This window comes from Natator depressus, chromosome 11 (genome assembly GCF_965152275.1).
Source record: "Natator depressus isolate rNatDep1 chromosome 11, rNatDep2.hap1, whole genome shotgun sequence".
Lineage (NCBI taxonomy): Eukaryota > Metazoa > Chordata > Testudines > Cheloniidae > Natator > Natator depressus.
In genome coordinates, this window is record NC_134244.1 from 32,968,373 (window position 1) to 32,981,998 (window position 13,626).

At 40.4% G+C, this 13,626-nt stretch overlaps 1 protein-coding gene across 4 annotated transcripts in view; it reads right to left on the bottom strand.

Moving 5' to 3' along the window:
- The window catches only part of RBMS1 (RNA binding motif single stranded interacting protein 1), a 200,795-nt gene that overhangs the window by 52,422 nt on the left and 134,747 nt on the right, over positions 1-13,626 (bottom strand). For all 4 annotated transcript variants that reach the window (XM_074967426.1, XM_074967424.1, XM_074967425.1 and 1 more), the window contains exons 3-4: positions 7,725-7,783; positions 5,042-5,133 (exon numbers count right to left, since the gene is read on the bottom strand). In XM_074967426.1, the coding sequence (XP_074823527.1) occupies positions 5,042-5,133; positions 7,725-7,783 (151 nt within the window). The remainder of the gene's footprint in view (positions 1-5,041; positions 5,134-7,724; positions 7,784-13,626) is intronic.

The following is a 13,626-nucleotide window of genomic DNA, read 5'->3' on the forward strand; positions in this document are numbered from 1 at the left end:
TAGTCCTTAAAACCTCTAAACCTTTTCCCACTGGCCTTTAAAGTATGATTTGTTAATTTCAAGATGGCATTTTAAACATTGCTTCTACAAAAGGCCTTTTTCAACAACATTTTAATGCTCTGAGGAGAGTCTATGTGTGCCAAAACCTGGCTTACCTCCATAGATCCCTGAACATTACACCTTTCAAACAAGACAAGAGGCATGCTTGAAAGGGATCTTTATTCCTTGTCAATCCACAGTAATGGAACATTGCTGAACAAGTCTTAGACACAATTCATTGTCAATTCATGAGCATGGAGACATTCCTAAGTGCATCTTTGACAAAAGGACAATCCTTACTATGAAGATGTTATGCAGAGCTTTCAAAGAATACAAAATAGTAGGTTCTTCAAAGCTATTAAAGTCTATTCTATTAATCTGATTTAGGGAGCCACAGGAGAGCACAATCACTACATTTGAAATAGTAAATGAGAGATTTTCATTTTTATTTTATATGTTGAAGTACTTGTTTAGATACTCCAAGTGCATGTACAATTAAGCAATTACCTGTTTTTCAAAAAGAACATAAAATAATTAGAAATTGGACCCTCCCTTTTGGATCGTCAATTAATTCATCAAGACTAACAATACCATCTGCACTATTAGTATTCATGCCTAGTACACATCTTGTCTTCCTGCCTCAAGACCCTGTGATGAGATCCAGACCTTGCATTATGCCCTGAAGGTCAGACTGTTTCTGTCAGACCAAGTGAGGAAGGTGAGAATGCCCCTCACAGAAAAATTGGAGGGTGTGAGTTTGAGTGCCACAGCTGATCAATGAGGGCCTCTCTCAGCTATTCAGGGCCAAACCATTTAGAACATTACACAAAGCCAACACCTCAAGTTGCACCCAGAAACCAGCTGGAGGCCACCACCTCCTAATTCACCTCACATCTTACATCACAACAGCCCCATATACACACCAAAAAAGAGGGGTAACACGATGGGATCCTACATGAAAGAACACTTGGGACAAATGAACAATAGCTCAATACCATCCTTGGGAATCTTCCAGAATAAAAAGGAATGAAGCTGCTTGAATCCACAGGTGAGTCAACAACATCTTATGGTAAACAGTATGAAAGGCTTCTGACAGCTTTGGAAGAATCAAGATGGACACCTGATTGCCATCACCGAGAGCCATCATAACCAGAAACTGCTGAAGCTGCCTCACCACAAACTTCCTAATAATGTTCCCTAAGTTTAGAAAGAGGGGTAAAATTGAAAATGTCAAAACCAAGAAGACAGTTTCTTGTGCAAGAAATTGCTTCTTAAACAGACACTGGCATTTTAACATCCCTAAGGAAGATATTGCCAATTATCTACAATGACCCATATCCATACTAGTCTTCAGCAGCCAGGGGGTATGTGGATCTAATTCGCAGGATGTGGCTTGAAGCCTATGCCTCAGGCCCCCAAATCACCTCAGTGAACAACAATCGCTGAAACATAAGTAGATAAGATTATGTTCCCCTGCCACCAGATCCACTTCCAAAGCACAAAGCTCAGTCAGATTCGGAATGATCTTATCCACAAAGTAGCTTGATAGTGCATCAAGTCAAATATTGAACATAATCACTGGGAATAAACAACTTGGCTTAATTATACTGTTCACAACTTGAAGCAGTTCTACCAACTGGGACTTGCAGATGCTGTAGTGGAAGCAAATCATTTTTAATTCACATCCTGCACAGCTATAGCATGAGATTGCAAAAGCGCTGCCACAGTCAGACTCAGAACAAGACTTCCACCAGCTAGACTGCTTTCCTATTGCTTTATCTGCTGCAGGGCCTCACAATACCATACTGACCATGAGCAAGATGAGGCTGTTTAGGAGCCACATTATTGATCATTGGGCAAATACGGTCTTATCATATCAATGACAGGTCAGTCAACCAGTTGACCAGTATTGTTCCCCAAGCTCACTTGAAACTAGTTGCATCAGTCTCTGAGGCAGACCATCAGCAACTGGTTGTTATGGAAAAGGTACACCCCAACCTTTTCAAATGACAAGGCTGTAAACTACACTGTGAGCAAACTGGACCACACCATTTAATTGTAACAAAATTTAGCGCATAAGACAGCATGCAAAACGGGTAAAAATATACATACTATTTTATATAGTTCCCTGTATATAAAAAGATTGATTTTTCAAATCTTGGCCAAAATTATTTTAAAATGACTAGTGACTCTGAATGCCTCAATTTTTAGGCATCCAAGATGAGACATCTTAAATAGGCCTGATTTTCATAGAGCTGGAGTTCAGCACTTTCTGAAAAAGCAGGCCTCCCTAAGGTGTTACAGATTAGATGATCAATATTGAGGCACTTAGAGTCACTGGTCACCTTGGAAAATCTTGGTCTTGGTTCACATTTTGAAAAGAAACAAAAATTACTCTCATATCAAAAGCTGGCACACCAAGTTAACGTCCAAAACAAACTTGTATGGATGCAGACCACTTATTTTAGGCACTCACGTTTGAAAAATCTGGCCTATGTGTACTTGAGTGGTTCAGAAATTCAACAAAATGTTTACATATTCAGGTCTCAGTTTTAACATTAGTGCTCACATAAAGCGATATTAACATATTTCATTGCTATTCAAAACCTGCTCCTGTTTGTTACCAGTTAGGGTAGACCCATTATATACATAATTCAAAATGATTGTCTCAAACTAGAATGTTGGTCTTGCTCTGAAGGCATTATTAGTCATCAGCAATTATATTATTTATTTAGACAAAACATTCATCATTCTTTTAACATCCCATATCTTAAAAAAATATTTAAAACATTACATGACCACCAATGAAAACACACACATGCTCACACAAAGAAAGTTCACATCTTCCTGTGTGTATGTACGTTCATGTGTGCCTGTCTGTAGTGAAATATGCATTAAGAATTAAACATATGGTTTCTATTTTGTTGACCTGGAACTTGTCCAGACATCTCGTGTTGTTAGCTTATTTTTTCCACAGCTTCTCTGCTGAGGAGAACAGTTATCTCAACTGAAAAAAAAAAAAAAAATCTGTACACAGAACCCCATGGATAGCTCCTAAGGCTTTCTAGATCTTTTGTATACTGTAACATTTTTAAAAACTCATATTATTTAATCATTTGAATATTTTCTCTAGCTAGAATTCTACCTCAGAATTATTAGTTTTAAGAACTACTAAAAACTATTTATATACACAAAATATGCACTAATATTGTCTTTATTTATAAATTTGCATTGGTCTTTATGGCATTCAACTGGAAACAAGGCATTTAACAAAATGATTATTCATTATTATTATTCATACTTCCCTAAATTTATGACTTTCTGGATTTACAGAACTCACCTTCTATTAAAAAACCAAAAACTTCCAAGAGTAATTGTTAACTGAAAATCTGATGCACAGGCAGGTACCATGAAAGGCAGATGTTAGAGCTGTTCAGAGAAAGATAATTCAGCATCATGGAAGATTTTGATATTTTGGGACGAGAACCAAAAATTTTGAAATTCTCCAAAAAAGGGAATGGATCCCTGGCCCTGAGGCAGTCTGATGGTCAGACTGCTCTGGGACAGCACATTCTGGAAGCTCTGGGGTCCCTGGCTCTCAGCTGGTGGTAAGGTGACCAGATAACAAGCATAAAAAATTGGGAGAGGAGGTGGGGGGCAATAGGTGCCTATATAAGAAAAAGCCCCCAAAATCGGGACTATCCCTATAAAACCAGGACATCTGGTCACCCTAGCTGGTGGGCTGCCCAAGGGCCATAGACCCTAGCCCCTGTGCGTCCACTTGGTGGGATGTTCCTGAGCCACAAACCATGTAAGCCTCTGGGTTCCCAAAAAGCCCACCAGGCAGGCTACTGAAGAGCCAGGTGGTCTAGCAGGAATCCAGGTTTCAAAACGTGCCTGAGGTTTCAAAACGTGCCTGAGTCCAACTCCTATCAGAATTTTGGTGAAACCAGTCTGTCTTCAAGGAACGTTTTGAGTTTTATAAATCTGCAACACTGACGAAACACTGTTCGGCTGGAATTTTTCCAATTACCTTGAGCAGACACCCTAATGCGAGAATACCTTGACAAATATTTTGGGACTTTCAATGATCTATGTGCACCTAACTCCTACAGGCTTCTGAAAATCCCAGATTTAAGTTTTAATTCACTTAACATAAAATATACTACAAACTCTACAGAAACAATTCCATTATGTGCTGTTGAAAATTCATCCCCCCCAATTTAGAGTGTGCTTCCCAATAATTACTGAGGTTTACCATCTGTAGCTACATTAGAAACCGTGTCTACTCCTGGATTCTTTGGTAACTAGAACTGCTATTTTTCTCCTTCTGTATCAACCAGAAATTTGCAAAAAGAAAAGGAGTACTTGTGGCACCTTAGAGACTAACCAATTTATCTGAGCATAAGCTTTCGTGAGCTACAGCTCACTTCATCGGATGCATAAAGTGGAAAATGCAGTGAGGAAATTTGTAATCTTTCATGTTAGCTGTGGATTTAGCTACAGTTATACAGAGTGGATTTCTCTAATGTGCTCTACCTGAAGATCCCCATAACGACCACTTGAAAGTTTCAGCTAGTAAAGAATATGGCAAATCGCTTACTCAGTGGTGCTCCACGTACAGAGCACATAATACCTGTGTTCTACAAACTACATCAACTACTAATTTGTTTCCAGCTACAATTTGAGATGTTGACTTTAATCTGTGAAGTCTTATCGTTGTTATTTTAGGGCCTACTCTTTCTCTTACTGCAATCAGTGGCAAAAATCCCATTCAGCTCAGCAAGGGGGGCGTAGAGCACACCTTTCCTTACATCTTTCAGAGGCTGCGTTCCAGCTATCCCCACTTTTAAACTCTAAAGTATGGTGAGGATTGGAGACACCGCATCCTCAATAGGGGGCCTTCAGCTTTAGAATGTGTGTTGCCAATGATCTGAAAAAGCACAAGTTTGTTCACCTTCAGGTTACACTGCAAGAATTTGCAGAGTACTTTTAAACTTACCTTTGCCATCTGTGCTTGGACTCCGCTAGCCTTCAGAGCAGAAACAGCCTTCTGAGCAGCTGCTGGGCTGTCGAAATCTACAAAACCGTAACCTGAAATTTAAAACAACTTTTACTGAGAAGCAACCAACCATTTTATAATCACACAGTTAAAAAGCTTTTTTTAAACGCAAAATTTGTGCTGGTGGAAGGGACAATTTGACAGCCTTGGAAGCTGAAGATCTTCATCTAGTCACAGAACAGAGTAGCAGGCGGGTAAGCTGCCCAGCACTGTCCCATCAATGTCCTTCAACCATGAGTTGGAAGAACTACTTCTTGCAATAAGAAGACAAGTCAGTTTTCATGCTCATTCATTTTGTGGCTTATGCCAAAGCTTCCAACAATTATTATAATGCTTTGTGTGATCTGGTTTTTAGTCCACTATGAACTAACCTGAGATTGTATATGCAACTGAATAGCAATCTCATGTTAACTTTTGGTCACTAAAATCCTCGCCCAGATTTTAACAAGTGTCCTAGAAGGGAAAGCCTCTGTACCCTATTACCAATCACCTAAACCATGGTGTGCTATCAAACTCAAGTTTCTGATAAATTGGTAAGCTATAGTTATTCCATCATGTGTACACAAGAGACAATGGTTAGTTTAATTATATGATGCACGAAATCTTGGCTGCCAGTGAAGTCAATGGGAGCTTTGCATTGACCTCATTGGGGCCAAGATTTCATCAACTGTTTCTAAAATGTTTTATACTGCAGCAACACACAGAGATGCTATAGACAACACCAGATTTTTTTTAAGTACAATAAACTAAATAAATAACAGTAATTTTTAATTTTAAATATTGCCCCTGATAATTTTGGGAAGTTCAAGAATTGTTTATATGTTACAAGGAGGTTATTAAGAGGGAATCTACCAATAGACTCCAGTGGAATTGGATGGCAAACAAATGTAGCCTTTTATCAGGCAGTAACCTTACAGGCTAGGATTTTCAAAGGTATCTAGGTGTTAGGTGCCATTACCTAATGAAACTAGCCACTGTCTTCAGGTCTCACTGAAAATCACTAGGAGTTAGGTGACTTAATCCCCTTGGTGTTTTGAAAATCCCACTCAAAATAAACAGCCCTGTAAAAACAAGAGCAATCTTTGACTGAAGTCTACTTTGATAACAACAAATAAAATCCTATTGCAGCAGAAAATGGCCCTGGTGTTTCAAAAAGTGGCACTATTCACTCTTAGTACAGAAGCAAATCACGAAGCAGGTCATTACAGGGCACTGTGCTGCTGGAAATGCCACATTTTAGATGAGATCTAAAACTAATCCACTGGCTGCTTGTAATCATTAAAAATCCCACATCACTTTTGGAAAGAGTTGGGTGTTAGAATGGAATTTAGCTTCAAATACTAAACATATAAGGCTTACAATACAATTAAATGTACCTTATGGACTCTGTATAGAGAAAACTATGCGCCAAAACATAACTTCTCTGAAGGAATATTGCCATTAAAAGGACACCCATCAGCTTTAACTCTGGTCACTTAAATATTATAAGTAATTTCATGCAAAAGTCTTTGCAGGATTGGAGCCATAAAAAGTACTAATCAGTTGATTTCCATAAGTCCTTTCAGGATTGGTGTGGGTGTGACACAAACTAAGTACTGTCAAATGCATTAATACACTGGAAGTGTAGAAAAATAGTTTTCTCTATTTTTTCCCCAATTATAATAAGAGCAGGTGTATATGTAAAACTTGGAGGTAAGAAGTTTTTAGATAAGTACAGATTTTGAATTCAGTGTCCCTTTGATTGATTGATCCTGTATTTAGAACCCATTCTGCACCATTGCCTCCAAGTTCCCCACAAAAAGCTGGAACTCTATTAATGATGAGCTTTCCTTTCCTGCCCCCTGCTTGTCAGCTTTGTACTCATTCATGGGGTCAGTAGTTAACATTGCTAAGTCAGCCGACTCCATTCTTCCCTTTGCTTAGAAATTATCCTAATTATTGTCAGAAAGAATGTCTGAAACCTGATACATCAGTGTCTGTTGCTACATCCACCACTTGTGTTACTGGGGTATGCTCTCATAATAATTATATGAAATTTTGAAGGACAGTGCACTAAATTAACATTTCCAGTGTATTTGATAGAAGTTTTATTATTTTTTCCAGCTATAATTATGTTCATGAAAACAAACCCTTTCTCTCCCACCAATATATTCAAACAGGCATAGAACAAACACACAATTAGGGTATTGGAACATATAATTAAGTACTGCTTAAAACTACTCTGTTCTAATTAATAGAGCCAATTTGCACAATGTGTAATGTTTCCAGATACTTAATACAGTCTAATGGTCTTTTGTAAGGCACTCTAATCTCCCCAGGCAAGGGGGAAAAAAAAGCTGTTTTCTAACTCCATTCTCCTTTTTAAAGCAGGGGCTAAATGCCAGCCAGTGCTGTGCTTGTTAACTTAACTGGAGTCATCTGAAGTTTTGGCACACAGCTTGGGCATGGACTATTTGCCAATTGTACTGGGGACAACTATACAGACATTGGGCAAGACTAAACTTTGGTGTAGAATAAGAATGTATTTCTTACACACACACACACACACACACACCCCAATTTTAAGAATATTTCAAAATCATTTGAAAACAAGTAGGCAAATATAATTTAAAGACAAACATACCTTTGCATTTGTTTGTTGTCTTATCCAAAATAGCCTTTGTGGATACAATTTTCCCATATCTAAAAATTGTTTAAAAAGGAAATAAATATTATACTTGTGACATCCTGTTACAACAGAGTCCAAGATCATGTAATTCTGTTCAGTTTTAATTTATAATTTAACAAAATATAAGAAAATATTGATAGAAACAGAAAAAAATCATATAAAGAAGAAGAAACTTCAAACTTTAATCCTTGATTAGATTTATATAGTAAGGTTTCCTCTCTAATTTTCCATAACTATATAAAGACGACAAATGTATTATGTTAAAGATGGAGCTTATTCTTACTTTTGAAAATGTTTAATTTAAATAATGCTTAGATCTTATTTTCATCTACAAGTCTGAAACCACTTTAAAAAGCTGGGCATACATTATTATTCCTACGTTACCTTATGTGTAACACATAGTGCTTACCCAAACTTGGGAAAAGTATGTGTATGATTTTAAACAAACAAAAACATGTGATAGCTAACACATGTTAAAATCCTAGACAGGATAAGAAGTGGTTTTCACAAGTGTTAGCTGATGAACTCTGGACTCCCTCAGATAATACATGGACCAGTAACTGTGTGTCAAAACTAGAAGCTGCCCTGACTTCACTAGGATTCTAAAACATATTTGCTGACACTTTAAAACTAAAAATAACACCCCCTTTTTCCTAGCACTGACAAGCCCAAAAAGAAATGAAAGCCTCAATCCTACAAAGTGCTGAGTAGAACTGGTCAGGAATTTTCCACTGGAAAACTCACTTTCCGGAGAATCAAAATTTTCCACCAAAATTTTTTGATTTTCCATCTGAAAATCATTTATAGTTCCATGGCTTTCCCACTCCTTGGCAGCCAGCCTAGGCTTCCCAGGCATTTTGTTTCCACTGCAGCCTGTCAGGCGGGCAGCCAGGCATCCAAGGGGGTTTATTTTGTTTCGGAAACATCAAATTGTCCCGTTGTGGCGAGGTTCTGTGCTTCTGAAACAAAATACTATGACACTTCAGTTCCATGAAGAATTTCTAGTGGTAGTGGAAGGGCAGGCGGATGACAGCCCAGATATGGGATGTAAATATTTCCCCCAAAATTGAAATTTTTCATAGTATGGAGATTCTGTTTCCCAGTTCAGCTCTAGTACTAAGTACTCAGCCCAACTTTGCTGCTGGCATTCAGCATTTCACAAACTCAGGACCAGAGGTCATTGAGAGAGTTAATGGCAGAATCAGGAACAGAACGTGGGTCTCTTGACTCCCACTAGACCACAACTTCCTCTATTTGCTTTCAAACTACATTTACTCCAAACACAAGCAGTACATGAGAAGGAGGAATATGGAACACAGCTAGTTCTTTACACAGAAAAATAGTATACTGTATTACATTAATACCTAACAGGATACTGTGCTTTCAATGTACAAGAACTGAAAATGCTAACTGAATTGCACAGGTTGGAAAATGCTAAAACACATCACAAATATGCATAAACCAACATATTATGGAATGCAGGAGAGAGTGCAGTATAGGCAGCTCATCAATGGATAGGGAGAGAGATGTGGGTCCCCATGAAGAAAGGCGATGTCTGGGGAGCTGGACGCCGAGCGTGGGTGGTCTTGCTGAGTCACTGAGAGGTTAGATACAGAGTGATCACTTTGTAAAACGTGTTCACACACAGGTGATGTGGTGTTTTCATCTTTTATCATTTAACATTTTATTAGGAATTGATGTATTGGTGGAATTCCAATGAAACTTCTCAGCCTAATTTTTCCACAATAAAAACTTATTGATTCAATGTAACAGTACAAACTTCAAACCAGTGGAACCGTGGCGGAGCATGCAAAAAAGTATTGAAGTGCTTCCATATCTTGACTGATGAGCTCACACAGGTGTGTTGGTGGGGAAGGAGGTTCTCCAAACCGTTCTCCTTCTTCTGGGGGGTGGAGTGGTATGGGAAAGGATCGGATTTGGTGACTAAGAATGGGATCCCCCTGTAACCTGGAGGGGTGAAAGTTAGCTGCCAGTATCCTGTGTTCCCCACAAGGCACAGGACATAGCTAGGTGGGGGGACATTGTTCACAACCAGAATCACAATATGCTCTAGAAGAGTTGCTTGCTGTTGAATCATTGCCAGCAGCCTTTCCTGCATGTCCCTTTCTGTGTCTCGGTACTCCCTTGAAGCCTCTGGGCCCTCTGCCAAGATGCACTGAGAAAGTCAGCAAACATCTCCTGCCTTGTCTTCTTTCGTTTCACTTGTAAGGTTTTTCAGGTGTTCATAACTAATAAGCCTCCTGACCACAAGGGCTGGGGCACTTCAGGTGCTACAGGACCAGACAAACACTACAAACAGTAGTAAAAACTACTGCTGTTGGCCCAATAGTGGTCTCCATGCCAATAGTGATAAAAAATTATTTGTCCCCCCACATTTGGAATCCTACTGTCATCTTTTCTTCCCAGACTGGGAAGATGGTAAGTGGTTTTCCTACCTCATTTCCCCTTTTCATAGGGCTCCTGTACCAATGCAGGCTGGTGGTGAGCTGTGGGTGGGTGAAGAAGGGGTACGTTAGTAACCGCATTTGCATCTCTGCAGGCTGTCCTTACGCTAGAGGATGTTTTCTTGAGGCATGTCCCAAAGAGGCAGAGAAGAGTCTTGTTCATCGAGGTAATAAGCAAACTGGGAAGATATGCAATGCCACCATTTGCTTCCAGCTTGTGGAGAAGTGGAAGGGATACACCACCTCCCTTGGCTGCCCTGAGAAAGCTGCAAGTGCCTTGCAACATCCATGTAAAAATAGAGCATCGTCTTTGCTTTAAATTCTCTTTTGTACTCCTACATATCAGTACAAAGTGCACTACAAAATAGACTTCTACAGTAATTGGTTTGGACATACAGGGTTAATCCTGAGAGTCTCATTAAAAATAGTCATGAATGCTGTATAATTTCTATGAATTCTGAAATGGGTCAGTAGCCTAGTTTTAGCAGTTTACTTCACAGAATGTAAAGCCAGCAAAAAGCCGAGGGCAGTGATTAAGTTGTGAGCCCAAGTACTTTTTCTATTGCTTTTTCTGTTTCTGTATGTGCTGTTACGCTAAACATGCCAGCACTGCAAGGTGCTTCATTTTTAACCCTTGAGGGGCCATCATCTTGAGCAGGAGCATGGCAGTCAACCAGAAGGAAGGAAGAATTACATGGCACGGGGTGGGTGGCATGTTTGGCCAATGGTTTTGGGATAGGATACTTCACAGAACTAATGCTTTAGAGCTTAAAGTCTCTGCTAAAGATGCCACTTTGAGCAGGGCTGGGGTTTTTTTTTGGGGGGGGGGGGAGGAGGGGTCAAAAGGGAGGATAAGAGAGGGAGACCAGGGTAGCCAAGCATGTGGTGAGAGGCTCTGTTCAAAATGGCAGCTGCCAGCCAGTACATGAAACAAAATTTTTTAAACCCCCCTTTGCTGTTGTATTGTAATTCAGCACATAATACATACTAGTAGTCTCCCCTATGCAGTAATTTCAGGCTGCCTCTCGGCCTGGGTTCTGGAGGGCATCTCTGGCACCTGGGTGTCTGGCTCGGAATTTGGCATCCTGAAGAGATCTTGGCTGTTCAGGAGTCTCCTCCTGGTCGGTGCCTTTGAAGGTTGCTTGGGTGCCTTCTGTGGCCCTCCTCCCCAGATTGCCCAGAAGCCTATCCCAGGGTTTGATGGTGGCTTCTCTTGTCAAAATCCGGGTCAGTTCCTCACAGTATGGGCAGGTAGCTGGAGACTTACTGGAGGTCCTGTTGCTGTCCCTTGTGTCACTGTAGCCCTGGCAGAGCACCTTCACTTTGTGGCAGCACTGTTCCATATCCTGGGAATACCCCTTCTCTTTTATTTGCTCTGACAGACATTAGTAGATCCAGTGACAGCAGTTCAGATGGGCCTGGATATGCGCCTCTGTCTAGAGGGCAAGGAAGTCCAGGATCTCCATACAGGATCATGCAGACGCCCAGGGCATGGCTGCTATAAATGGTATGTGGCTCCACGTGTGTGAACTCGCCAGGATTTGGAATCGCAAAGGGGAGCTCTTGGCTGAGCGCTAGCATTTAATTGGGGAGGTGACATACAGTAAAAATGACCCTGACACAGTACAGGGCACAGAAATAAACAGACAAGCCAATCCAGGCAAGAAACCATGTAGTGTGGGAGAACAGTGGGAGGACTGCCAGAAGCAAAATAGTTAAATCCGAAATGCTACAGCTGTTGCACACGTCCACATGTACCCTACTCAAAAAACAAATAAAACCCACCCTCATTCCAGTCTAGAGTCACTTTGGAAGTTAAATTATGCAAAATAAGATAATGCCAGATAATTCCCAAAAGTAACTTGTGTGTGGACGCAAGACAGTTTATCTGGGAAAAAAAAAAAAATTAGTCCAAAGAACAAAACAAAAAGCTTTGCCATGTAGACAAGGCCTTACGGTGTACCTTATGTGGTCTCTATGCAAATTATACACACTCTGCATGTTGCTAGATCCCTTTCTGTTTAAAAAGGGGAAGGAAAGACTACATTTAAGTACCTCCCCAAGTGAACATGCATAGCACAACAGTGTATCCAACTTTTTTGTTTTGGGGCAAATCAGTGCTTTGAAGTTTCAAGGAGACAAAATACTTACACACACACACACAAAACACACCCTATTTTGGAGCAACTTGGCTTAAAATATTTCACATGAAATATAGTAAGCAAGTTCTATATCACAAACCTTATCACACTCGGAGATGAAATGCCAGACAGACCAGCTACATTCAAGTAAAACTAAGGAAAACTAAGGGAGATTCTCATCCCTGCTCTGCTCTCTTTGCACTGCTCAGGAGGTACAAAGAGAATGGAGACTGCCTATAAGCACACTACTGGGGATAACAGCAGCATGAGGGAGTTTCCAGCAAGCGTCAGCAGAGCTGGTTCCTGCATCTTCCCTGCTCACATCCCCAGTGCAGGGAATTCCCAAGGCAGGAGCGTGTTGGGGATGGGGAAGGGCATGTAGGGAGTTTAGCTGAAGAGCAAGTAACTCCCACAATCTCAGGTGGCATATGGCCCCTTGGATGCAACAGCCAGCTGGTACAGTTTAGAGCAGGACTTGAGCTGAGGCTGAGGAGAAAAATCAGGGAGGGTATCTGTCTCCCAGACAGAGGCTCCTCTCCGTTGCTCCCTAGGGAAGCTGGGCGCACACAGAAAAACTCACCCTATATTTTTGCCCATTCCCAAGTATAGACAAGCAGAATTTTCCAAATACTGTGCTGTTTTCGGAAACCTTCTTCTTCCTTAGTCTTTATTATATTAAATTATATATTTCCAGTCACTTATTTCTCTATCTGTAAAACCTTTGGTTTGTGTCAGACGCCGATCTTTGTAACCTGCTCCATCCCTGCTATGTAATGATGCATAAGCATCATCTTATAAAAATTCTGATAAAGAGTCATTTCCATTTGGCATAGTAGTGGGTTTGGGGACCATGACTGCAGGATACAGCCAGACATTTACCATCTCTACGTTTTCCTTCCTTCTGTCCTTCCAGCAGTCAAGGAAGGATTGGGAGGAGATATCATTGGGTACAACTTGTTATTGTATGTTGCCTTTTGTTACTGAGAGGCAAGCAATGCCCTGAAAAACAAATCTCTTTAGAACAGCGGTTCCTAAACTGGGGGTCGCGAGTGGTCAACCGCCACCCCAAACCCCGCGTTGCCTCCAGTATTTATAATGGTGTTAAATATATAAAAGAGTGTTTTTAATTTATAAGGGGGGGTCGCACTCAGAGACTTGCTAAGTGAAAGGGGTCACCAGTAAAAAAGTTTGAGAGCCACTGCTTTAGAATGACAAGTCAGTTGCTTCTTGGCCATCATGAAACTAATAAAG